This window comes from Xiphophorus couchianus, chromosome 18 (genome assembly GCF_001444195.1).
Source record: "Xiphophorus couchianus chromosome 18, X_couchianus-1.0, whole genome shotgun sequence".
Lineage (NCBI taxonomy): Eukaryota > Metazoa > Chordata > Actinopteri > Cyprinodontiformes > Poeciliidae > Xiphophorus > Xiphophorus couchianus.
In genome coordinates this window covers 13,320,080-13,344,328 of record NC_040245.1, presented here as the reverse complement: position 1 = coordinate 13,344,328, position 24,249 = coordinate 13,320,080, and the positions used below count along the sequence as shown (strand labels likewise).

Genomic DNA, 24,249 nt, shown 5'->3' with positions numbered 1-24,249 from the left:
CAGATTGTTTTTAGTGGTGTTCTCTTTTTTTCTATAGAAAAGATTTAAGACATGCATAATTTTTATTTTCATGTCAGTTAAGTGACACTCTTTTCAGTACCGTTTTAATTAAGTGTGCGGTGTTAACAGGACAAAATGTAAAAAGCATAAATGATCCGAGTTGGTCATATCATGTCATATAAAGTTGTTACTGTAGCCATTGACGGTTTTTCAGTTATTCAGGGTCAAAGATGAATGGTCGTACAATTGGGCATCGGTTTGCAGCCATTTTGACGTGCATAAAGTGCAACATTGAGTTAGGAACTGTGGTCATCAACAGCTTATCTGAATTTAAAGTGACAAAACTAAATTTGACCTCAAAAAAGTCAGAAATTAGCTAATTAAGTCTCATTGTCTGAGAATGAATTTTTGTACAAAATGTCATAATCATGTTTTGTATAGACCATAGACCTATACCAACTTGTTCAAGGATTACATGCCTCCTTTAACAAAAGATTTGAAAGGAAGCAGTGTGGAGGGATGGGAGACAGATTTGGTGATTTAGCTTCAGTCCAATAATCTTTTTGCTTCAGAGCTTAACAGTGTGTGTTTAACCATATGATGAGAAGTTATGTACCATGCTCCCAATATGTCCTTCTTATGCACTTTCTTCAGGAGTTTCACAAAATATTCTGTAGTGCACGTTTGTTTTGAGCAGTTTTTTGTTATTTTGCATTGGAAATATGTAGATGATGTCAAAATTTCATCTGAACTCTTCTAAATGAAACCTAGGTACCAACTGCTGTACTTGCACCACAAGTTGAGAACCAAGAGTTTATATTTTCAAACACTTTATTGTTTGACTTTTACCAGGGGGTAAGCTGTGTTGAGGATAACTGATAAAAACAAAAATAATAAATAATTAATAACTATTACTCAGCAGGCTGTAAACAATCTGTAAACACTTCTTTTTGTTAACATGTGCAATCTTTTTGAAACCTATAGATTACTTTTTAAGCTGCAGGTTTAGGCATTTCAGTGTCAGCTTTATGGGCTGCCTTCATTTAGTATGAATGACTTTAGTTCAATCTAACAGATTTTCCAAGAGGAGCCAAGACCAAAGAAGACTTCTGACTTTTTAGAACATCTTCAACCTTAATTATTCACATGAGAAATTAAGGTAGGAGGAGGTGCACCACTAATAATCTTCCTGCCTGAAACATGTTCTGACAACCAAGTAATCATTTCCAGTCTGAGTAATTGTTTGAAAATGTTATTGCAATTTTAATTGACAGTTTTTTCTTGAATGTAACACTGGCTTTTATTTAGTCTGATCTGAAAGGATGTTCTTTTCTAAAAGCATTTTCCAAAGAGGCACAAGCAGTTGTGGCATTTTTGAGAGTGTAGTTGTTTAAGATGGTGGAAATCATCCTCAGTATTTGTCCTGTGCTAGCTGCTTATAAATCTTTAACAGAATCTCTCTTGAAAATCCTGAACTATCCCTTTAAATCCACTCCTTATCCTATGTTTTTGCAGAAAAAGTTTAGCTAGAATAGCAGAGATGAAAACACTATTGTCAAATTTGTAATGAGGCTGCAGAAAAAGCAAGCAGTGTGTGTGAAAATATTGAATAATGATCTTGGTTTTGCCAGAGGCTTTTCTTGAACTAGTAAAAGAACATCATTACTTTTTCAATATGTTATACATATTTGAGTAATAGTCTTAGTATTTAATGTATTTCTCACCTTAAGGCTGGTATAAATGGAGTTTTGTCCTTCAGTGCTTAAATGATGGCTGGAGCCAATCGGCCCTGTGTGAGGTGGTAAAAGCTTCAACACTGGGAAATGTTCACTACATGTTTAGAATAATGGCATCATGTAGTATCACAGATTAAACACTGTGCATTCTATGGGAACTGTGCAATGCAAAATTAGATTTCAGAAACATTATTCTCATTATGAGCGTGTCAAATTGGAGAGCAACAATTTTGAAAGACCCATCAGTCAAAGAAAGGGGAGAAAAGCAAATTGTTTGTGGATGTTATGTAATCTAACAGATTCTGAACAGATGTGACTGAAGACACGAACCGAGAGTGAGGGTTTCAAAGGCTGTCCGGTCCTCCCGTCATGCTGTCAGATTACCAAGACATGTTTGTTTTCTGAAAGAGGAAGAGGCAGTGCAAATAAATAGGCAGCACAGCCAACTTTTCCCCTCACCAAGCAGTCAGCTGTGGTCTCTCCCCCCTCTGTCTCATTCACTCTCACTCTCAGCTGTGGGGCGGTCCTGAATTTCTCTGTGGGATGGTTTGAGGTTTTCTCTGCAATGCTGCCGGTTTGCCTGTCTGGGTCAGCCCACATATGTGGCGCACAGTAGGAAAAGGGTTAATGCTCCTTTCCTTCTCCTTTCCCTTCCCTCCCTGCCCATCTGTTACGTCTTTTCTCCTATACTCTCATTCCAAAGACACTGCTTTGGTGGCTCATTTGCCCGGGTGTGCTTACACTGAGCGTGTGGAATTATTTTTGTATGGGGAGCTGCGTTTGATTGGTGAGGAGGGACCCTTCCCTATACAATAGCTCCCCTGTTCTAAGGCCCCCAGCTTTCTAAACTAGACCCAGACCCTTGGGGGTGCCATGGAGTAGGTAGAACAGGGAGGGGTGAGGTATGAGGAGGTTAAAATGCATCTGTGGAGAACCCCACTCGTTCACCTCTGCAGTCACCCCCTAAAAAAACAGACTCCTAGCCTGCCGCAGCAAGCGTCTTTACCAGCAGCAGCACACACTATGTAAGGATCCTGCATTACATCTCAAGAAAACGGTTCATTCCAACTGGGATTTTAGCTCCATTTGTACTCAAGGTTGCCTTTCATATCACTCCATTCAGAAAGGGTATCCTTCCCATGTTCAGTCTTCTCAGTGTTAATTTTTGGCTTGCACTCACTTCGCAGTAACTGCTCTTGTGTTTTCTCTGTGGATTTTTTGGGTCTGTTTTTCCACTCGCTGATTTATGCCTCGGGGCAGCTAAAATTAAGAGAGCATTTTGGTGCCGCCCAGGGTGCCTGTGTAAGTGGAGGAATGTGGCGCAGAGTTCTGCTCCATAAGGTGAAGTGAATAGGCTGCCATATGAGGACTCTTGCCTCCCAGGAGGAGTAGTTGTACTGGAAAACGCTCAGAGGCTCTGAGGGGGTTTTCTTTACATTTTTAAGGACCTCAAATCTGGGCCGTATTTGATTTACTTAATGCAGACACTTTTTATGTTATTTTCTAAGGAAAAGCAAGAAATGACGGAGATTGTATGAAATGGACCTGAGATTTTTTGCTGCCACCTGCTGGCAACTCTGTCATACTTTTCCATGCACAATGGTTAAATATCCAGTTAAAAACAATATATTGAAGCTAAAATGCAGGGTTTTGTTTTCTTTAAAACTCTTTATAACTCCACTAATGTTTGTGTCTGTTTCTTTTCCTGTATTTTAAACATCTGAACTGTTAATCACAGTGAAATAAGTCGATTTCAATGTGTATCTTCTCATTTTACAGGTAGCTCATCATTATCCTACAATACGCCATCTCACACTGACGCATCACCACGTTTGGCTGCCAAAGAAGGTATGAAGGTTTTTCTAATTCTATTGCCATAGATGCTGATCTGTTATCTAATTGTGCGTGTGACTTGGTAGGGGAAAGTCCTTTGCGACTGATATTTATAGAGAAATGGATTCAGTGGGTTAGACAGAGTGTCAAAATTTTTTATTTGGGAATTCAGATGACATTTCCTGCCAGTGTCAGTGATGCAAATAAAAGCACAAAAACACAAAGCACTGCACACTTTGGAAAACAGCCCACTCACCAGAACCAAAGCGTAGGCAATGGCTGATTGCAAAGGACAAAGCTCCAGGCAGGTGCAGCTTTTGTGTAGCTAAGGTGATACGAGCCAGCAGATTGTGCTATTCAAGACAGCTACCTGAATGCTGTGACAACACAGCAAAGCTTAGAGATGGAATAATAGAATAGCGCTATATTAACAAACTAGGCAAGAACAGAGTGCTGATTAGTTTTTTCCACAGCAACAAAGGGGCACGAACAGACTTCAAATGCAGTAATTATTCGAAGGAGGGCCTGTGAGTGAGGCTGTTTACTGGAGGAGCAGGCATCACAGACAGGTGCTGAAGCAACAATGTGTGTTTATCGCACATGACACACGAGACTGGACGGCTGCCTCGTAGCAAGCTGGAGTGGAAACGAGTGGATGTGCATAATTGACTAACTGGTTAAAGAGACTCAGTTTGTAATATGACAGACTGTGTATTACATGTTGTATTTTTGACCCATCTAAGCCTTAAAAATACAGTTTGGCGAGGATGAGCTTTATTTACAATGTTTGCATAACTCAGGTTGTATTAAGAATAAGCAATTTATTTCTTATAAATGTGACATGGAACAGCAAAACCTGGAGTAGAGCAGAAACAGAGGGAAAATAACATAAACACCATCATTTTCTGAGAAAATAGCGAATTAACCACCCCATCCTTTAAATAGTAGTTTTAGATTTTTCAAAAAGGTAAATTTTGTGTTTGAACACAGCTTGTTGACAGAGTAACTCTGAGCTGTTTCAGGGTGTGGAGGAGACCCATCACAAATGTCACTTGTTCAGTCGGTAGTTATCCTCTTACATGTGATCAACAGAAATCAGTCTGACCCCAGATAAGATAAATTCTTGTGATGTAGGTAAACTGATAACTCAGAAACAAAGGAGTACATTTCTGAAGTCTAAAATGACTGAAGCCTCAGATATTTTGTACCAGTTTTAGTAAGTATTGAATCTCATATGTTCAAACCCCATTACTTTAGAATTATACCGTTTCATTCCTCTATAGTGGTCTTCATACCATTCATGTTGACAGCTTGTTATATCTTGCTGATCAGTTTGATCCAGTTTGTGAGACATTGTCACGACTTACTGCTTGGCATGTCTTTTGCAAAGATATATAAAGGACAACTTATCCTTTTCAAATCACCATGTAGCTTCTAACATGACAACTTCATCAACATAGATCTTAAAATGTAGATTTATGCCTGCTGCAGCTTGCAACAGGCAAGCTGATGATAGTCGAATGCTCTTCTTTCTTTTTTTTTCTTTTTTTTTACCCACATTAAAAACCATTCATCCATCCATTATCCAACACACTTATCCCTTGTGGAATTGCAAGGGGTGCTGGTGTCTATCTCCAGCAGCCAACAGGCGAGCGGTGGGGTACACCCTGGACAGGTCGCCAGTCCATCGCAGGGCAACCCCACATTAAAACTTTTACATATATCTTTGGAGTGTTGGCTATTTCCATTTTCTGAAGTTCTTCAGAACTGAGTGTCTGTTTGCTTTTTCCTGCCTTTTTTACATTTGAGTTGTGCAAGCTATTTTCCGTGCAAGATTTTTATTTATCAACACGTCATTGACGGCATTCAGACAACTCCACATTTGAACATTCAGTTCAATTTAGTTCAGCACCAATTCACTACAAATGTCATCTTGAGACGCATGGAGAAAGTCATTTCAATTCAATCACGCATACATTCTAATTGATCCTACTTATTTTTCCGATCCCTGGTTAAAGATAAATTATTTTAAGGTTTTTTTGTTTTTTCTTTAAGTCCCATTTTAGCGATGAGCTAATCTGATTAGTACCCAATAAGCAAGCAGAAACACAGACATTCCTTTGTTAAAAAAATATGACCATTTGCCCAATCCAAAGGCAGCAAGGTACAAATATAATAAATGTTATGTCTGGCTGAACTGCTATAAAAATGACTTCTGAAGTATGTATTGCTTCACATAACAGAGATGCAAACCTCATTTTCCTCTACATCACATTAACCAGGTTAGGAAAACAAACAACTTCTTTGGTTTTTAAACAGTTATGTTTGAAAAAAAAAAAAAAAAAAAAATATATATATATATATATATATATATATATATATATATATATATATATATATATATATACAGTATATTCTACAGTTAATCTGTAGCTGTTTTCAAAATGTTTTAGAATGAGTCAAGCTCAGTTCAGAATGACCGTTCCTTTCCTCTTGATGGCTCTTCGCCCTCCAAACATTATTTTGCGCTGACACAACTGGAATAGGCACTGGCTAAATATCTGCAAAAAAAACAAAACAGGACAAAAAAAAAACAACTGAATTTACATCGGCTATAGAGTGTCACCACCAGAGACGAGAGAAAGGACTGCAATAACACTGATAGCCTCTCTCACAGGATGAAGGGCCCTATCAAGGCAGGAGCAGAGGAAATACTAGCTCTGATAAGTGTCAGAGAATGCCTTCTGCCTCTTTCTCTATCTGACCCTGTGGTCAGAGTTACCCGGCTGTGGACTTGTTCTTGCGCAGCTTCAACCTAATAGACCAGTGGGTAGGCCAGATAAGATTCTGCTCTGTCACCCCCTGACCCTGGTCTTCCTGGTTCTCAACGCCAGGTATTTAGACTGGCAGGAAGAGTGGGTCACTCCCTTCGAGAGCATTTCCCTTTCACAAGAGGTGATTGCTATAATGGGCTCCTGTAACACTGACTCTGGCCTTAGCTGCTAGGAAAGACCCTGGCCTATATGTCACCCTCTGTCATTAAAGGAGCTCATATTCCTATAACATTTTTTTTATACTGAGGAAACAATAATCTGGTGTCCTATTTGTGCCTTTTTATTTAAATCTAGAAATGAACCATAATACAGATTTATGTTACTGTGATGCGAATTCTTTAAAAAACAGTGAAATAAAATAAAGAAGATAAAATTAAATTGTTAGAACTTGGTAAGTTTGTGACTCAACAATAAATGATGCCTTACTTCGGCAGAACCTGTTGTAAGCGTCTGTGCAGACGAGCGCTGCCAGATGTTAGTGTTCGTATTACTTTGTGCGAACAGCCAAATACCATTCAGGCTCTTTGGGGTAGAGCAAGCACAAGTATACGGCAGGAGACAACCCTTAATCTGCACCAGATTCTGCGGTGTAAAAGGCAATGTTATGAATAAAAGAGAGCATATAAAACACGGAATGCAGCAGCTATGAAAGAATCTGTGAGTGTGTGTGTGTGTGTGTGTCGGGGTGTGTATTTAAGGTCTCTGTCTACCATTTTCTTGTGGACGAGTGTTCATATCTGTGGCTAGGTTTCCTACATGTCTTGACAGGATATTCTAGCATGTTTTTAAAGGTTAATACAGTATAGAAAGTGCTGAAGAAGTCAATCACTTTCACAACTCTTGCACACATTTTAGTTCCATTATTATTTATTTTATCAAGAAGATCAGTGTATGCTTTCTAAAAACCACAAGATCACAATTCAGTTTTGTAAAGACACTGTTTAAGGATTAAAGACACAATTATCATTATGTGTAGGTGCTTTCATGCAGTACCTTGCATTGATTTCCTTATCCTTTAAACCTTTTCACATTTTGTTACATTATAACAGTACACTTTAATGTATTTTGTAAGGTTTTTATGTGATAGATCAACACAAAGTTTTCTAAAATGACAAAGAAACTGCAAACCTGTCAAGAAAAGACCATACACCTAAACTGACAGGTCAGGGAAGCAGAGTAAGAAAGCTGCGGCAAAGCAACCACAAGACCCATGGTATCTCTGGAGGAGTTGTAAAGATCCACTGCTCAGAAGGACACATTTTTACATAGAATAATGATCAGTCCAGCAGTCCACAAATAGATGATTGATGATTTTTTAATTCAGATTTTTCTCAAACCATATATGTGATCCTAATTAATCACATTATGTCTCTTTGGAAATTAGTACTACACATCAACCTAACACCCTCTCCTTAGGAGGAAACACAGCGGTGGAAGCATCATGCTGTGAGCATGATGTGTTTAACAGGGACAGGAAAGTTGGTCAGAACGAGAGACCTAAATCCATTTGAGAAAATATCCCTTCAATCTAAGTTCAGTCTGGGCTTCGACTATTTTGTGAAGGATAGACATAAGTTATAGCTTTATGTGACCCAATGTAAAAAAAAAAAAAAAAAAAGGTCCTTCAAAGTGTTTTCACCTCAGTTGGCTTACATATTCTGTTCACATTGTGGCTAACTCCTTTGCTTTTCCGTCATTCTCTTCTTCTGGCTCTGCCTCCTCACAGATGGTTTTTAAAGCACCTGTATTATGGGTATTAAAACAGTTTAGCCTGTCTGGGTCGTTCTCTCCTTCTGGCCCAAATTCAGTGTTAAAATCGGTCCATGACTCAACTCTAATCTTGCTCTCTGTCTCAGTCACTGTCTCTCTCTCACGGCTTGGTTGCCCTTTCTTCCTCTCCCTCTATCTCTCTCCTCATCTTTCTTCTTCACTCTCTGTGTCCCTCTGTCTCAGTCTTCTCCTCTCTGTAGAGCACTTAGGTCTTGTTTTGACTAACTGATCCAGCAGTTGAAGTCTCCCAGGAGCGTGCACCACACCCCAGACCAGAGTGGAAACTGGCGCGAGTTGCAGTCAGAGCGAGGCCTGGAAAAATGAAGGCAGAAGAAGGAGGTGGGGGGTTGTACAGGCTGGGGATGAGGGTGATCTCTAAACGTGTTTTTGTGTTTGTGTTTGTGTTTTCACAGTTGCCCCCTCACACAATCACTGGGGCTTGGTATTTCATGTGGCTCCTTTCTTCTTCTGCGGTTTCACTTCTACTTCCCTACCTTTCACACAGCAGAGTATGTGTAAAGTTAAGGGCCTCTATAGGTTTAAAGATTGAATTATGCAAACATAATAGGACTATTTTTTTTTACATGTGTTATATGAGACCGAGAAATTATTTCTGGAACCCCTCGGTTTTTTGAATGTGTGAAACAACCAAGCATCCCCCCTACCCACACCAGACAGTAGCTACTTATGCTGCCGCTGTTTTCTTTTCAAATTCCAGAGTTACATTTTGTCTGACTCAGTGGTTTTTCATTACTTTGCTCTCTTTCATGACTTTTTTTCATACACTTTATTATCTGTCTGCGTCTCACCGTTTGGGATTTCTTCACCTTCCCTCTCATCTCTCCTTCCTCTGTCTCTACCCCACAAACACCTAAGCCCTCTCGGCAGCAGAGGTAGCCCCCGTTGGGAGATTTTCTTTTGCGGGGTGATGGGGATTGGTTGGCGGGGGTGAGGTGTGGTGGAGGTGGTGGGGAGGTTTGCTGGCAGTGAGCAGAGGGGAAAAAAGGGCCAGTAAAACAAAGAGAGGTTGTCTGCAGGAGAAGCAGGCAGGAAACACAAGTCTCCTAGGACTCTCCCCCAGTCGCTGGTCTTTGGCTATCCTGTAGGCCCACACCAGATTGAACCAGACAGCCTCTCTAAACCGCTGCAGCATTCTTGCTATTTGTCCCTCCTCTACCTCTTTTTTGTGTTTTGGCTATGTACCCCTTTGTTCTTTTTTTTTTTCATTGAAAGCTAAATCCTTTCGATATACTTGATGTACATTATATAGTAATTTAGAGTTTAATCGTGGAATGAATAATTCAATAAGTTAACTGACAAAGTTAAAGAATCCAATATTTTATTCCTTACGGACTCTTAAACATTAAAAATGTTATTATACAATAATCCACATGAGGGCAGTATTGCTTTGTGTGAGGAAATGTCGAAACAGGAACACATGATAAATTTTATGTTACCAGTTTGTCACCAGTGTTAATAGTTAAAATGAAACCTCAAATGTGCTTTTTTTTTATAGTAAGTCCTCTCACACTTTCAGTAAAAATGTATTTAACATTTCTATTTGGTTCCATGTAGGTTTCAACTGAATTATTATAAATTAAGTCCTCAAGGTTAAATGATAGCTGAAGGGATAAACAAAAAATAAAAAACTAGAGAACTTTGGAGTTGTCACTAAGCATTGATTTCCCATATTGCATAAAGCAAAGGTTCCATGAACTTAACTTTGCAAATATATTGGTATTTGAAAAATATACATTTATCGAAACTATATTTATAGGACGTCAATCTACATAACACAATTACAATGGGAACATGTTCACATAAAAAAATATATATTATATTGAAAAGTGTTTGAAATGGCTCGTAGGATTCCTACAATATCAGTTTTGTTCAGATATGTCATTTGAACAAAACTGGTGAAGTTATTATTTATTTAATCAACACGCAGTCTCCCAAGTCACCCTGTAGTCATTATGAATAACTTATTTTATTAAAAATGTGATAATTGGTGCTGCTAGGTGGGGTGCTTGTAAACAGTAGTTGTCGTGTCTTTATAGGTGAAGCATAAATGTGCCTGTGGATGTATGGCTTCTTTCTCAGCCCCCATCAGCTTCTTCTCATGGTTTAAAAATACAGTATGTATGTACTGTACATGTTAAGTTACTTAAAATGGTCTTTCTAAGTTGCCCTCAGAAATGAATATGTGTATGAATGGTTGTTTGTCCTGTGCTGACCTGTGGTAAACTGGCAGTCTGTCTGTGTTCTGCCTCTCGCCCAGTGACCTCAGGAGACAGAAACCTGCCCCTGCACCTCAACCCAGATGTTTGATGTAATATGCTAAATGGGTTTGCAGGAATATAATATTTTTGTCTTTCTTTAGAGTGAAATTCAAGCATAAATCATTTCCATTTTGGGATGGTGTAACACGATCCCTAATGTGTTCAACTTCAACATGGTCCAGTATAATGATAAACCAAGAGTTTAATATGTCATGGTTTCAAAATTGTAACTCAATCTTATTTTACTATGAGGATTTTATACGGGTCATTCTTTAATACAGCCTGTAATTTACACAAAATGCATTTATTGAGACAAACTTTGCTGTTTTTACTGTAACAAAATAATCTTCACTTAAGACAAATTAAACTGCTTTTTGACCCTTCAGATACCCTGCTGATTTCAACCTTACAGTCTCTTCCTATTGTCCCTAAGGAGAAATAAAACTGGTGACAAAAATACTTGCTCTCAATTCTAATACTGTGGATAGCATGTTAGACTAAGTGTGAATCCAATCTGGTATTAGTAAACATCATATTTCCCCTGCATTCTGGTGGCTATTTGATCTGTTTAAGTCTGTAATAATGGAAACAATCAAGGGCGCTGGCCAGGTGCAGTATGAGTATACCAGGGCATTTTTGAGACGTTGCCACAGCCTCTGTTGCATGCACTTCTGTGACAGTGATTGATTGTTTGGTGAAACCTGTCTAGCCTTACACTACAGACAGACACAAAGCAGGTAGAACTTAACCTATGCAGGTCAGTTCAGGTCAGTCACTGGTTAAGGTTCCATAGAAGCTGCTGGTATCAGAAAATGAGACATGAATGCGTGTTCGGTCCAGCTAATGTTTTGTGTGCTTGGTTTGTTAATTTGCATCAGCAATTTGTGGTTACTATGTTGCAAGCTGCTCCAGCAGCTGTAAATTTTCTCGAAAATTATGCCATTGACGTTCTAACCACCAAAGCAAGCCCTACTAAACCACATGAGCGTGTCCAGATGTCTTGTGGAGAAGATTGTTAAGCACTTTTTGATGGATTTATTGAGGTTAATCGACATTTGTAACAATTGCATTCTTGTGATCAGTTACTAGTTGAGATATTTTATACAACTATAACCATAAAATATGGTTATGGTTATTATAGTCAGATTATAGTCTCACCTGGAGACTATAATCTGACTAAATCTGAAGGATTGTTGCAGTTGCATCTTTGTATCACTTAAATATTTCTTTTGGTACTAAAATTAATTGATTGTTTCCTAATTAAAAAACATTTGATTTTATCTTTTTCTAATACTTTTTTTTCAGATCCATCATACGATGCTGTACGGCGGACAGGGTGGTCTAACAACATGCACAGTGGCAAAGGTAAGGTCACATATAGTAACGTTTTAAAGATCTATTTATGTATTTTTGCATTTGACTAAGGAGTGATTGAAACTGACTGAGAGCACTACCTGTCAAAAATAAACTTCGTCAGTGGGTGTTCAGGGCCATATAAAATACTTGGTAATACTTTTATCTAGAGTTTGCACCAGAGGAGATGTATCACTGACATCAACACTGTCTAGACATGTGGGAAAGACTCCATAAGATTGCAGAAGGCAGTCGAGTCACTTCCTTATTTACTTTGGAGCTCTACTAAAATGCCTTCAAGATATGTAGTCTTGTTATCTGTGACCACCCTATGCCTATAGTCTCTGAATCATGTTATGTCTCCCTGTCTTCATCCAATGACTGCCTCCCTCCTTGCAGGCTCACCTGTAGTTCCTCAGAATGTGACCAAGTCCACTGAGCAGGCCAGGCCTCAGCCAGGTAACTACTTACTCTGTAGCATTTGTGCTTTTGAACGGATGAGCACAGACTCAAAACTTATTGTTTGAAGTTGTGATGGACCGAGCAGTTAAGGAACAGCCAGGCACCGGTTCAAAGTCAAAAATAATTATTTTTTATTTAACCCAAAACAAAACTTGGGTAAATAATAAAAAAAATGACAAAATTTGGGCCCATAAAAGAGGTCAAAGTAACAGACATCAACTCAGACTAACTCAAAAAACAGACCTCACAAACAGAGACAAAAGGGGACTTAAATACTGGCTGATCAGGCCACATACAAAACACAAAGGGGAAAATACACAGAAACCTAACTGAAACTAACATAGCAAATCCCATTCCCCCCCTCTGGATGATGAGTAATGGTGTGAACCAATTTGCAGTCTCAGCTGGCTTGCTCCACCCCTTCTCCACCTTTCTGCTCTCCTAAGGATTGGGGCAGCCAGCACTTAAACTCAGAAACAAAACAAAGATTAAATCAAGCAAAACACAACAATATAAACTAAAATGTGCGCACTTATTCTAGAATACAATGTGATGTGTTGCTTTCTAAACAAAACCAGTTATTCTGTAAATTAAATCCTAAACTTAAAGAAATCCAAATATAAGTGAGATGAACTTATTGCGTGTGGTGAGAGTGAATATTACCACGTTTGTGTGGCTGTAACTGCAGCCATCACAGAAGTGATAACATGTTTTTTATATATATTAAATGCTTTGATAAAGCTATTTTTTTCTTTCTTTCTTTTTTCCCAATTTTATCTTGATGTTGGCACTTAAGACAGTCAAGCATAATTACACTTTGTTCACAGCAGAATCCTATCTGGATACTTTGGCTGTAATAGTAATGTCTAAACTACATGTCTGTTCATTAGACATAGTTGTGGAATTTGAATTATGAAACTGTTTTCAGCTACATTTTGTGACAAATAAGAATTTAGAATCAAAGCATCACATCACCTCCAGCATAACCTGGCTCAATACAGGCAGCCATCTGTCACAACCAACGCTGTCTTCAGTTAGAGAAGACAGAGCAGAATGAAGAAATAAATTACAAGAAGAAAGAAATTAACCAATGCAGGATTATTTTTGATGTTCATGAAAATAAAAAGTTGACTGGAGGGAAAGGAGAATGGTTAGTTGATGGTAGAGCTATTTCAGACAATGCCCTCCTTCAAGAAGGTATCACAGCCAAACAGAATGTCAGACCAGGTGTAGCTACTATGAAGAGAAAAATAATTAAGAGAAAACAAAGTGTTGACAAACATAATGAAATAAATAATGCAAATAATACAAATTGGAGAGTCGTACAAGAAAGTGAGGAAAAAGTGGTTTGTTTGTCCAGCATAATGACAATAAAGATGTATCTATCTATCTATTTATCTATCTATAACTACACAGTTAGCTTAGGATAACCTAATATACAGATATACAGATGCATTGCACACAGAATAACATACTTCAGGCATTATTTCTGTTAATTTTGATAATATTTTACAGTGAATGAAAACCCATTTATTTCTAAAAAAAAAATAAATAAATGAATAAATTTAATTGAATTGAATTATTGAAATAAATACATCTTTAAGTGATATTCTAATATATTGCACCTGCTATATATGCACCTGCATGTTTTGGCATCCAGTAACTGTAATAAAGCTTAACAGCAAGTTGACAAAAATAAGTAATCTAAAAGAGGATTGTTCTACTGAGCCAAGACATAGTGCAATGATTTTCACCTTGTGAATATAATACCCCTATTACAATATATTTTATAATGTTAAGCTGTTAATTAGATATGTTCATTAAATAATGTAGATATCATAAAGATCTTCAAAGCATTGAATTTACATAATGCAGAAATATTCCAGGATGGAAAGTTTATAAAGAAATTTCTAGTTTTTAAAACAAAAAAAGGAAACACGAGAAGTATGAGATGGCCAAGTATGCCTTGAATCTAACAGAACACCTCTAAGGTATTTTAAAAAGGAAGGTACAGCAACTCACACACTCCAGTAAAAACTGTGGAAAACAACTTCAGCTGTAATATAAATTATACATGTTTATACAATTATACTATTTTCACCTTTTATGTGATGCATATTAAGTATAAATAATGCAATATACAAAAACGGAGGAATCAAATCAATGACATGAATTTGCTTGAATTTTCTTGCAGCAAGAGTTTTCAAAGTTACTCTTAGCAACATCATGCTAAGAGTAACTTGTTAAGTTAAGAGAGCTAAGAAGTTAAGAAAGCGAAAGCGACTATGAAGTTCTGACAACAGATCATTGGAAAAGATTTTTATTTTCGTTATATTTGACTCCACATATACGTACAACTACAGACTTCAGTGAACTCCTGCCTCTTATTTTCTTGACAATATTTTCATGTTGAGTAGTTGACTGATGTTCTCGACCAATACTTGCACGTCTACTGTTTGTTTTGATATTTCTCATTGATGCTTTCTGCATAAAATATATTTAGATATAATTTTTAGTGAAAACATTTGGAACAAAACTTACAAAGAAAACTATGTTTTCCGTCTTAATAAGTGTATTGCTTAGTTTTAAATTACATACATTTTAATGGCTAATGCTTCAGTTGGGCTCTTTCCCACAGTTGGATATCTGAGCATAATGTGCAGGTATACATGACATAAATACAGGGATCTGCAACAGCCAATACAGTGTATGATTTACTATGGACCTCATTGTAAAGAGTGAAAACTACTCAGATTGTTGGTAGACATTTTGAATTGTTGCACTAACACTGGTCACCGCCTTTTGTACATTCAATTTTCCAAGCAGACACAAATAGGATGCGAATTGAATTGAAATAAATTTTGAAAACTGGCCAAATAAATCTTAGCATACCGCTTGCTGGCAAAACCTACAGGCGCGACTGACACAAAAAAAACATTCAGACAGTAGACAAACAATGGGTTTGGAGTGGAGTTTTGATAGGGATTCTGATACCAATTTTACCTTTTTTCCCTCTGGACATATTACTGTACTTTATACCACAGAAATCTGATTCCAGATTGATCATCTTTTTAAATTTCCCTACAGATCCTTATCAGATTCTGGGCCCCACCAGTAGTCGTCTCGCCAATCCAGGTAAGATTATTGACATGTTTAATCCCTCTGTAATCAGACAAATACTGAAATCTGTAAACATAACAAAAAAAACCCATTAATAATAATTTCTTATATTTTAGAGACTGCAAATGTCCATGACAATGATTTCCTTTTCTGTCCTGTTTCAGGCTCAGGTCAAATCCAACTTTGGCAGTTCCTCTTGGAGCTCTTGTCCGACAGTGCCAATGCAGGGTGCATCACTTGGGAAGGGACCAATGGAGAGTTTAAGATGACAGATCCAGATGAAGTGGCACGACGATGGGGTGAGCGTAAGAGCAAGCCCAACATGAACTATGACAAGCTGAGCCGTGCGCTGCGCTACTACTATGACAAAAATATCATGACGAAAGTGCATGGCAAACGCTATGCCTACAAGTTCGACTTCCATGGTATTGCTCAGGCACTGCAGCCACACCCCACCGAGTCATCAATGTATAAATACCCCTCGGACCTAGCCTATGTGCCTTCTTACCATGCCCACCAGCAGAAGGTCAACTTTGTATCCCCACACCCTCCATCTATGCCAGTCACCTCCTCCAATTTCTTTGGACCCACTGCTCAGTACTGGAGTTCGCCCACTGCAGGCATCTACCCAAACCCAAATGTTCCTCGCCATCCTAACACCCATGTGCCATCCCACCTTGGCAGTTACTATTAAAACAACTCTCACCGATCAATGACCAACTTTTTAAACCTACCTTCTCCCCCTACCAAAATTGCTGAGCTGCACTCCTTGTACTGCCAAAGACTGAACAGATGGAAACAAACATCTAAAGAAATGCTGTTCCTTAAAGAAGAATGAGTAAATTGAATATTTTTTTGTGTGTAAGAATTTATTAAAACTGGATACTTTGGTCTACAATGGAATACTACTTATTACAACTGTTTATAGATGCACATCTAAGTTTCCTGTGCCTGTCATTTCCATTGTCTTGAAAGTTTAATCTAAAAGCCAATACTTGTCCCAAAGCCAAAGGAAAGGTGTTGAGCCTGATTGTGTCAGCCTTTTCTCCATGCTACCTTACCAGACATGGGCCTACCACTTATGGGTCTCCATTTCTGTCCTTCTCAGTACACCTTGCTTAAAAAATCAGCTGTAGCCGCTTATCGACTACCTTTTGGGGTTTTTCCACTGTTTTTCTTTGCTTTTCTGTTCATCTTCTTGTTTATTGTTACTTGTGTGTGTGTGTGTGTGTGTGTGTGTGTGTGTGTGTGTGTGTGTGTGGAGGGGGGGAAGAAGTGTGTTGTGTGTGTATGTGTGCCTCCAATAGACACGTAAGAGATCTTGCAAGAGGAACTTTTCTCAGCACTGAATAAAAATTGGCGACTGGAATACAGTTCACCATGCCGCCATTTAATTTATCCTCCAAAACTGGAAGGCTGGAGAAGAGTTAGGTGCCATAGAATGAAGCGCTGTATGTTTCTGCTGAACCTGGGTCAACTCAGTTGCTTAAAGAATGTTTTCAATGTATTTTGCATGAAGTCGAGAGAGATGATAGGTAATAAGCACAGCAGAGTTAAGTCAATTGTGCTGCGGAAGCAAACTCAAGATTTAATTGCAGTAATTTGCAGCAATTTCCGCTCTGAGTGTCTCTCTCTTGTGTTTTTTCTTTTGTTTTTTTTTTTGTTGTTTTTTTTTTTTTGGTAGGCCACACACTAAGCTAAGTGCTTGACTCGTCGCTTCCTTTCAGCCATAGTATTTTGAGATTTTTTTATATCGCTCAACCATATCAGTATTAATGTGAACGTTTTCTGGCTTGTGAAATACTCTTAAAAGAAAAAGCCTTGCCTAAATCAAAATATGTCAGATGTGGTTATTTAAGAAGAATAATAATGCATGTCCATGTATTGTCATGAATCTAAAACATGAAAGTGATTTTAGAGTATGTGGGGGGTTTTTAGGGTTATGTTGGCCTTGCTGTTTTTGAGGATGTTGTTTAGCTATCCAAAAACCCTTGAGTCTTTATCTACTTTTAAAATGTGCTGAGAAACAAAGCTCTAACCCTTGCAGAGTTAGGGTTATGTTCCAACTGCTGATCTATATCTTATCGTTATTATCAATTACCAGTAAACAACTAAAGTCCTGAAGAAGGTATAACTGTTTTGTTAAATCTGACTCTTTTTTTAATATATTTTCTGACAATAACAGCTGCCAGGCTTTATCTTCTCTCTTTTTTTAGGCCAGTTGTACCGGTCAGTGTGGAGAAGTGATGGGCCGCGTGATTCTGATTAACAGACACCCATGTTGCAGTGTTTCTTTTTTCTCCAGGGCTGGATCCTATCATGAGAGCCGCATGTTTGGTGAAAAGTCTTTCGCTGATCTTCCAGCCCAACAAAATGCAAACAAATCTCAAGTCAGAATTTCTTCATTATCATGTAAAAATATGTCAAAATTACAACTATAATCAGCTCTTCAACTGTCAATTTCAGAAATTATTCAAAGGACGTCACTGAAAATAGACACTTGAAAATAAGTCATTTATCAAAGAACAAAAACCAATGAAGTATGACGAGATGAAACAAAGAAATCCTCAGATTCGCAAACGCTGTGCGTTTGTCAGACCTATTTTTTATTATTTTATAAGCATCAGTCAACTAGGCATTAAAGCAACTTACTGTATAAATTATGCAGAGTTATTTTCATATGTGACAGTATAAAACGCCAAGAGAGTTAATACGAGTTGACCTCGGTCAAAAATGCAAACTTTTTGAGTCCATTTCTGCTAGTAGTATGTTGAGCATGTTAAGTATTTTTATATCTGTACATTTGGGCAATGCAGTTTAGCATTTCTGTTTTCATACAGGTGTTGTTTTCTAAAATCCAGTTGTAACATCTTAAGTGCCTGTAAGTTTAAAAAATATATCTGTATATTATTTGTTTGTAATCCTAAAACCACGAATGCCTGCTTAACTCATAACCTAATAGAGATGATTCCTATACTTTGTATGCAGTTCATGATGGTGATGGAGAGATTCCAGTGCCACTCACTTTTTATATTTAAAGTTCATGACTAGCCCTGTGCTTTTAAGGTTTTCAAGTGTTTGATACTCAGTAATACAGCATTAATATTTACATCCAGCTTTCTTTGCAGATGTATAGCTTTAAGTGAACAAATCCAAAGGGAACATGTCATTTGTAGCATAAAGAAATTATGGTAATACCCTTAACCTTCCTGTTTTATAAGTAGTATCAGTGAAGAGGAATCTGTGCTACTTCTTCATATATGCAAGGTATTTTGGATGTTGAGTCCATTATATGTATTGTGTGTATAACTTTACAATTAAGCAGTGTATTATTTTTAATATTAATTAATTGTAATTCCTGCAATGTATGAAGTAAAACCTTTTGGAAAAAGGGCTTTTGTATAGAAAATGTGACAAAATAAATGTTTTTACCTCTCCAGCACTGTTACTCAGCCTGACTTTATCTCTACCACAGTTGAAGTCGATCAATACTCAATACTTTGTTTGGATCACAGGGAGATTGATGCCTATTTCTAGTGCCCAACAAACAAGAGAGAAACATCAGAAGGATAAACATACATAGGAAGAATGCCAACTCAACATAGAAGAGCCTGAAGAATCCTGGAACTCAGGACCTTCTAGCTGCAAAGCGAGGCCACAGTGCTAATAACACCAACACATAAACATATCACATAAACAAATTCACATATTTAACTTCACCACTGCACTTGTTAGATTTTTGTATTCACTTTTATGTTAGAACTTTGTCGGAAAGAATAATAGAATTCTTTATTCTCCGGACTGAAACAATTAATTGGTTTACTTATGATTAATTGATCATTCGACTAATTTAGAAATCGAATAATCGTTACCTGGAATATACAGACTCTGAAACATGCCAATTGATAAAAGGACAACACTCAGAGTAGTAATTAAGTCAAAGAATGTACAAAAAAATTTTTACATTTGCATTTCAAATAAAAAAATCGTCTTTGTATGTCAACATGTTTTGTACAGAAGTGCTCACGTAAAGCAATGCTTTGCCATTTTAGACAATAAAAGAGTCAAAAGGAAACTGCAGAATGTGACTTTTTTTTACACAATAAGTCATTAAAAATAATGGCAGCGATGGATGCAAATTATTAGATGAGATATAATCTCGGCGTTTTGGGGAAATTGTAGTCTGCGATTTTACAGAAGAGCTACGTATTCAACACATTTGAATGACACAACTTTTTATGTTGTGCTTCATCGCACATGAAGCAACTGTGCGATGATGCTTCATGTCTTCTTCCTTGTGGGTTTCAAAAATTACTGTTGTGTGTTTTTTCCTTTACTCTGTTTTATTTTTTTATCTGTACTATGAACCAAGAGTGTGTGTCTTTATAAAAAGTCTAAATTAAGTTGAATTGAATTAAAAAAAACTGTCCTCAGAGAAAGCCTTAAAATATGAACTGGATCCCATTGTGCTCTATCATACTTTCAGTTACTAGTAAAGCATATTCCAGCAGCTTTGTCATCAAACTAGCTGTTTTTATGGTTTGTTATTCTGGACTTTGATGTGATTTCAACATCATGCTCAATTTAGAGGCTGCTAATATTTCCTATCTGCCCTGTTGTTTAGCATTTACTAAAGGGGGGTCAAAGGTCTGATGCGCCTGATAAACTAGGAAACGGCTGATACTTGACATAAAAAGACTAGCAAGGTTTTCTTTTCTCAATGCCATCTTTTTGCTGTGAAAAACATTTAATATTCCTTCAAAAACGACAAAACATCTCTACATTTTTAAAGCTTTGTTGAGTTTGAATCATACACAACTGTGTCATATACAAAGCTGGGAACAGAGACGTTGTGCATTTCTTTACTTTAGAAATAGGGCGAGCAGAGACTTACGGAATCTGCATTCCTAGAATAGTAATAGATTATTAAAAATAAAATCTCTTCCTCATATAAAACTGGATATAAATTGGAAGAAACACATAATTTATCAAATCTAGTCATACTAAATTAGATAAAAAATTTTTGGATGACTTCCAAGCTGTGACGTGGTTCTGTTTTATATCGCTACACTACAGCGCCATGTTCTAAATGCTGAGTAAATGCATCAGTTATGATGCCAAACATTTAATCAACCATAAAGTACTGACACACCCATCCGGCACCCATATTTCTTTCTTTATATGTTTATTTATTTTATTTAAATGTCAAATCAAATGGGGGAAAAAAAATCATTCAGGTGCCTCAGAGGGAAAAGAAATTGTCATGAAAATGAGAGACTTCCTCATTTTCAAGGCACTGTTTTTTTTGTTGTTTTTTAATGTCAGACTCCAGTGGCAAATGCTTCTTCTTGAATAATCAAAATTGGAAACAAAAAATTCTGGCCTGGACATATTAACCCTCCTGTAATGTTGTGGGTCAAATTGACCCGTTTTAAAGTTAAAATTTTTTTTTTAAATAGTTGGAAGTATTTTTTTGCATGAAACTCTTTCTATTTGTCTTAATAGGTGCACTCTACATATAAATTGAAAATATATTAATTTTACAGATTTGTAACCCCTCCCCCCTGTGTCTACTTTTTACATAGATACTGTTCAGGTCAATTTGTCAAGTTGAGGTGCAAAAAAAGGTTAAAAAATGTCCAATTCTATATGTTTCCTTGCAGCTATGAACCATATTTCACCACACACACACAAACACAACACGCATACATGCACACACCGACGCACACACGCCCACTTTCTCACTATTCTCTTTACTTTACTAGGAAACTGCGAGAAAGCAGGTGTTCATACAACTTTTGACGGGAACATTTTCTGTTCCCGTGGGCAATCTCCACCCACACTGAGTGGACACTCAGCAGAAGTGGAGGAAAACATAAATACTCTCTGCATGACTCATTTATCTTGATTTTAATCAGTGGGTCAATTTGACTCTGAACAGTATGTGTGTCTCAAGTTCAATTATAAAGATCACCCATTGAAAAAAAAAAGTATAATATAAAAAATTGACCAAAAATCAATTTCAAGAAGTTAATTGTTTTTTTGTGTCTAGGTTTTTTTCAGTGGACATAAAAAATGTAAAAAAGTTTATGTCCAAATGAGTAAATGAGTAAGTTGTTGTCATTGATCCTTAATTTCTGAGAAATGAAAAAACATCATTGCACAAATATTGATTGAAATGGTTAGTTAATATTCAGATACAAAAAATGTTTTGGAGGATGTTTTTGATTTCTGACACTATTGCGTGATTAAACACTCCCCGGGCCAAATTGACCCACGAACATTATTGCTGTACCTCAGAAAGGAACATAACAGGAGGATTAAAAGTTTTTGTTTTTTTTATTTGCTCATTCAGGTTTGCTCACTAATTTTTTAATCATTTATTTTCTGAGCAGATTAAGAAATAATAGTTGAAGTAAAAATATAATTTTTTTGTATTTATGTTAAAAAATATCTGCACTGAGAACAAAGTGGAATCAAAGTCAAAGCCCTTGTTTATTCTGATTAAAGCGTACCCTGCACACCCATTAGCCACAAATAGGCAGATTTATGTTTTTAACCATTGTTCATAAAAAAATGTTTTATTCCTGTGGTAATTTCAAGTGTTCACATAAAATTTACACTACTCCAAATTCAGCTTCTGGTTTGACGTTCTATATCACACACCAGGTGTGACATTTAGCTTTGGTTTGGTGTGAAAAATTTTACTGCAGACAAATGTTTATGAATGCAAAAATAAAGTTTATTTTACTATACATGTTTTACCCCTGAGTAAAAGAAATAAAAAAAAACAGGTAAATATACAAAAACAATTGAGTTTGCTGCATGTAGCCAAGTTAAGCATTGTCTGAGAGATGTGTTTTCTCAAAATATGTTAATTTGTAAAAAATTTTTAAAAAAACAATAAAAAAACTATCACATCACTCACAGCTTTGAAAGGCTGGCCCAGGAGACCAGCCTATCTGAACAGTTTAGCATACTGCTTCAAGTCAAAGTATCACTTTTAGCACATCATCTGTTCATAATTTAAAAACTCCTTCTTTGGTGACTTATTACATGTTTTTGTCTGTTTTATTTAAAACAAAAATAACTCTTATGAAAGGTAAAAAAAAAAAAATCTCCTTCTCTTCATACAAATATCATCACTGACAGAAAAGCTTTGTGTCAATTAGCTATGTTTCATCAGCTAACATGTCCTAACCTCCAAAAACAGATCTTTCATCAGAAGATCATGACAGGTGTGGTTTTACATGCAGACACATACAAAACTCATAAGGAGTGCCTTGATCCCACAAGTTTCTTATTTGTAAATACAAAAAAATAACAAAACAATTGGTTAATCTGATTCAAGTTTAAATGCAAAGGATTTGGTTGTGGTTGTGTGTTCATCCACAGGTGCCTCCAGCAACGGTCTGTCCTTGAGGAATTCATTGTCGGAAGATACAATGGGCTGCCAGTCAGATTTTTCAGCCTGTGTGAACAGCAAGTGTTTCACAACTTGGTGACATTTGGGGGATTGTCAATTTCAATCACTTCAAAACCCGGGTTGTCATGTCCTTCTCTGGAATGGAGATGATGTCCTTTGATGTTGTGATAGCAGTATGCACAATGTGAAGTGGCTACCGGAACCACTTTGGAGAAGTTGGAGAAGTCAACTCTGTATTTCCCTTCTTTGCTCCTGGAGATGATCGGCAGGAAGTTGTAGCCCCACATGATCTCCTGAGGAATAAAGGAGGTTCGCACCTGGAAGGAAGAACTTGTGGACTCTGCTGTGCCATCCAGAAAGACCACAAGCTCAAACTCTTTGTCATGTAGCGTGTCCACTGCCATGTCGAAGAAGGGACTGCTCTTGTCAATAACGTGATGCAATGTGAGAGGAGTTACAAAGAATAGGTTGTCCTTCCCAGCATCTACCAGGAAGTCAATATTCACTTGGTCCATGATGATTGTCTCACCGTCTGGTGTGGTTGTTGTTCTCAGCAGCTTGCCATAGATCTGGCTTCCAATCATCAGTGTCTTGCGCAGGTTGGCCACTCTGATGGACAGGCAGAGAGAACCATTTCTGGGACTGATGACAGCCATTTCACTAAACGTGACGGTCTTGGCCCTCTTTTTGGGTAGGGAGATCTTGGACAAGATGATTCCACACATGAAGCAGTTGATAACTGCTCCAAGAAGGGACTGGATAATGATAAGGGCCACAGCACTAGGGCATTCAGCTGTGATTGCTCTTCCACCATACCCAATAGTTGTCTGGGTTTCAAGTGAGTACAGGAAGGCTGTGGTGAGTCCAACGACATTCTCAACGCATGAATTGTGATCTGAAGGGGGCTCTTGCCATCCCAGATCTCCATTACTTCGGGCAATCCAGTACCACAGCAGGCCAAAGATAAACCAGCTGAGGGTAAAAGATGCAATGAAAATAAACAGGACAAAACGCCACCTGATCTCAACAAAGGTGGTCCAGAAGTCAACCAGGAAGGCAAAGTGGGTGCTATACTTAATGTTTCCATACTCAATGTTACAGCGACCATCTTTAGTCACCAATCTGGTTCGCCGCCTTTTCCTCTCCAACATGTAGTCTTGGATCCGCTTTTTTAAGGTGCTCATCTTTCTCTCTTATTCAGTAATCTATGAGACAACAAAAGAAAGACATGAAATGTCAACATTGAAAAGCTGGTAAAATACCATACTAAATAATAAAATGAATAAGAGCTGTCTAACATAGAAACATCTGATTGTGGCAGATGAACATTAGATGGTTCTGCTACTAAAGAAATGAGCAACAAGTTTTTTTATAGTGCAAACGTTTGGTCAAATACATCAACTGCACAGTCTTAAAAAGTCCTCCCTTTTTATTCC

General features: G+C 37.4%; 2 protein-coding genes across 8 annotated transcripts in view; one reads left to right on the top strand and one right to left on the bottom strand.

Annotated features, from left to right (window-relative positions):
- Window positions 1-16,260, top strand: part of fli1 (Fli-1 proto-oncogene, ETS transcription factor) — a 36,729-nt gene extending 20,469 nt beyond the window's left edge. For 5 of the 7 annotated variants that reach the window (XM_028045675.1, XM_028045676.1, XM_028045674.1 and 2 more), the window contains 5 exons: window positions 3,516-3,584; window positions 11,758-11,817; window positions 12,205-12,264; window positions 15,355-15,402; window positions 15,552-16,260. In XM_028045675.1, the coding sequence (XP_027901476.1) occupies window positions 3,516-3,584; window positions 11,758-11,817; window positions 12,205-12,264; window positions 15,355-15,402; window positions 15,552-16,081 (767 nt within the window). In that variant the 3' untranslated portion in view covers window positions 16,082-16,260. The remainder of the gene's footprint in view (window positions 1-3,515; window positions 3,585-11,757; window positions 11,818-12,204; window positions 12,265-15,354; window positions 15,403-15,551) is intronic. The other 2 variants (XM_028045673.1, XM_028045679.1) reach the window with 1 other exon arrangement.
- Window positions 16,261-22,693: 6,433 nt separating this feature from the next.
- LOC114133438 (potassium inwardly rectifying channel subfamily J member 1) lies at window positions 22,694-23,997 on the bottom strand. The gene has a single exon (XM_027999345.1). The coding sequence runs from the start codon at window positions 23,995-23,997 to the stop codon at window positions 22,879-22,881; it is 1,119 nt and encodes a 372-aa protein (XP_027855146.1). The 3' UTR covers window positions 22,694-22,878.
- Between the last annotated feature and the right edge of the window lie 252 nt (window positions 23,998-24,249).

What these genes read in the sequence shown, in the direction of transcription:
- LOC114133438 (XM_027999345.1), bottom strand. Translation starts at nt 23,997, where the DNA reads ATGAGCACCTTAAAAAAGCGGATCCAAGACTACATGTTGGAGAGGAAA.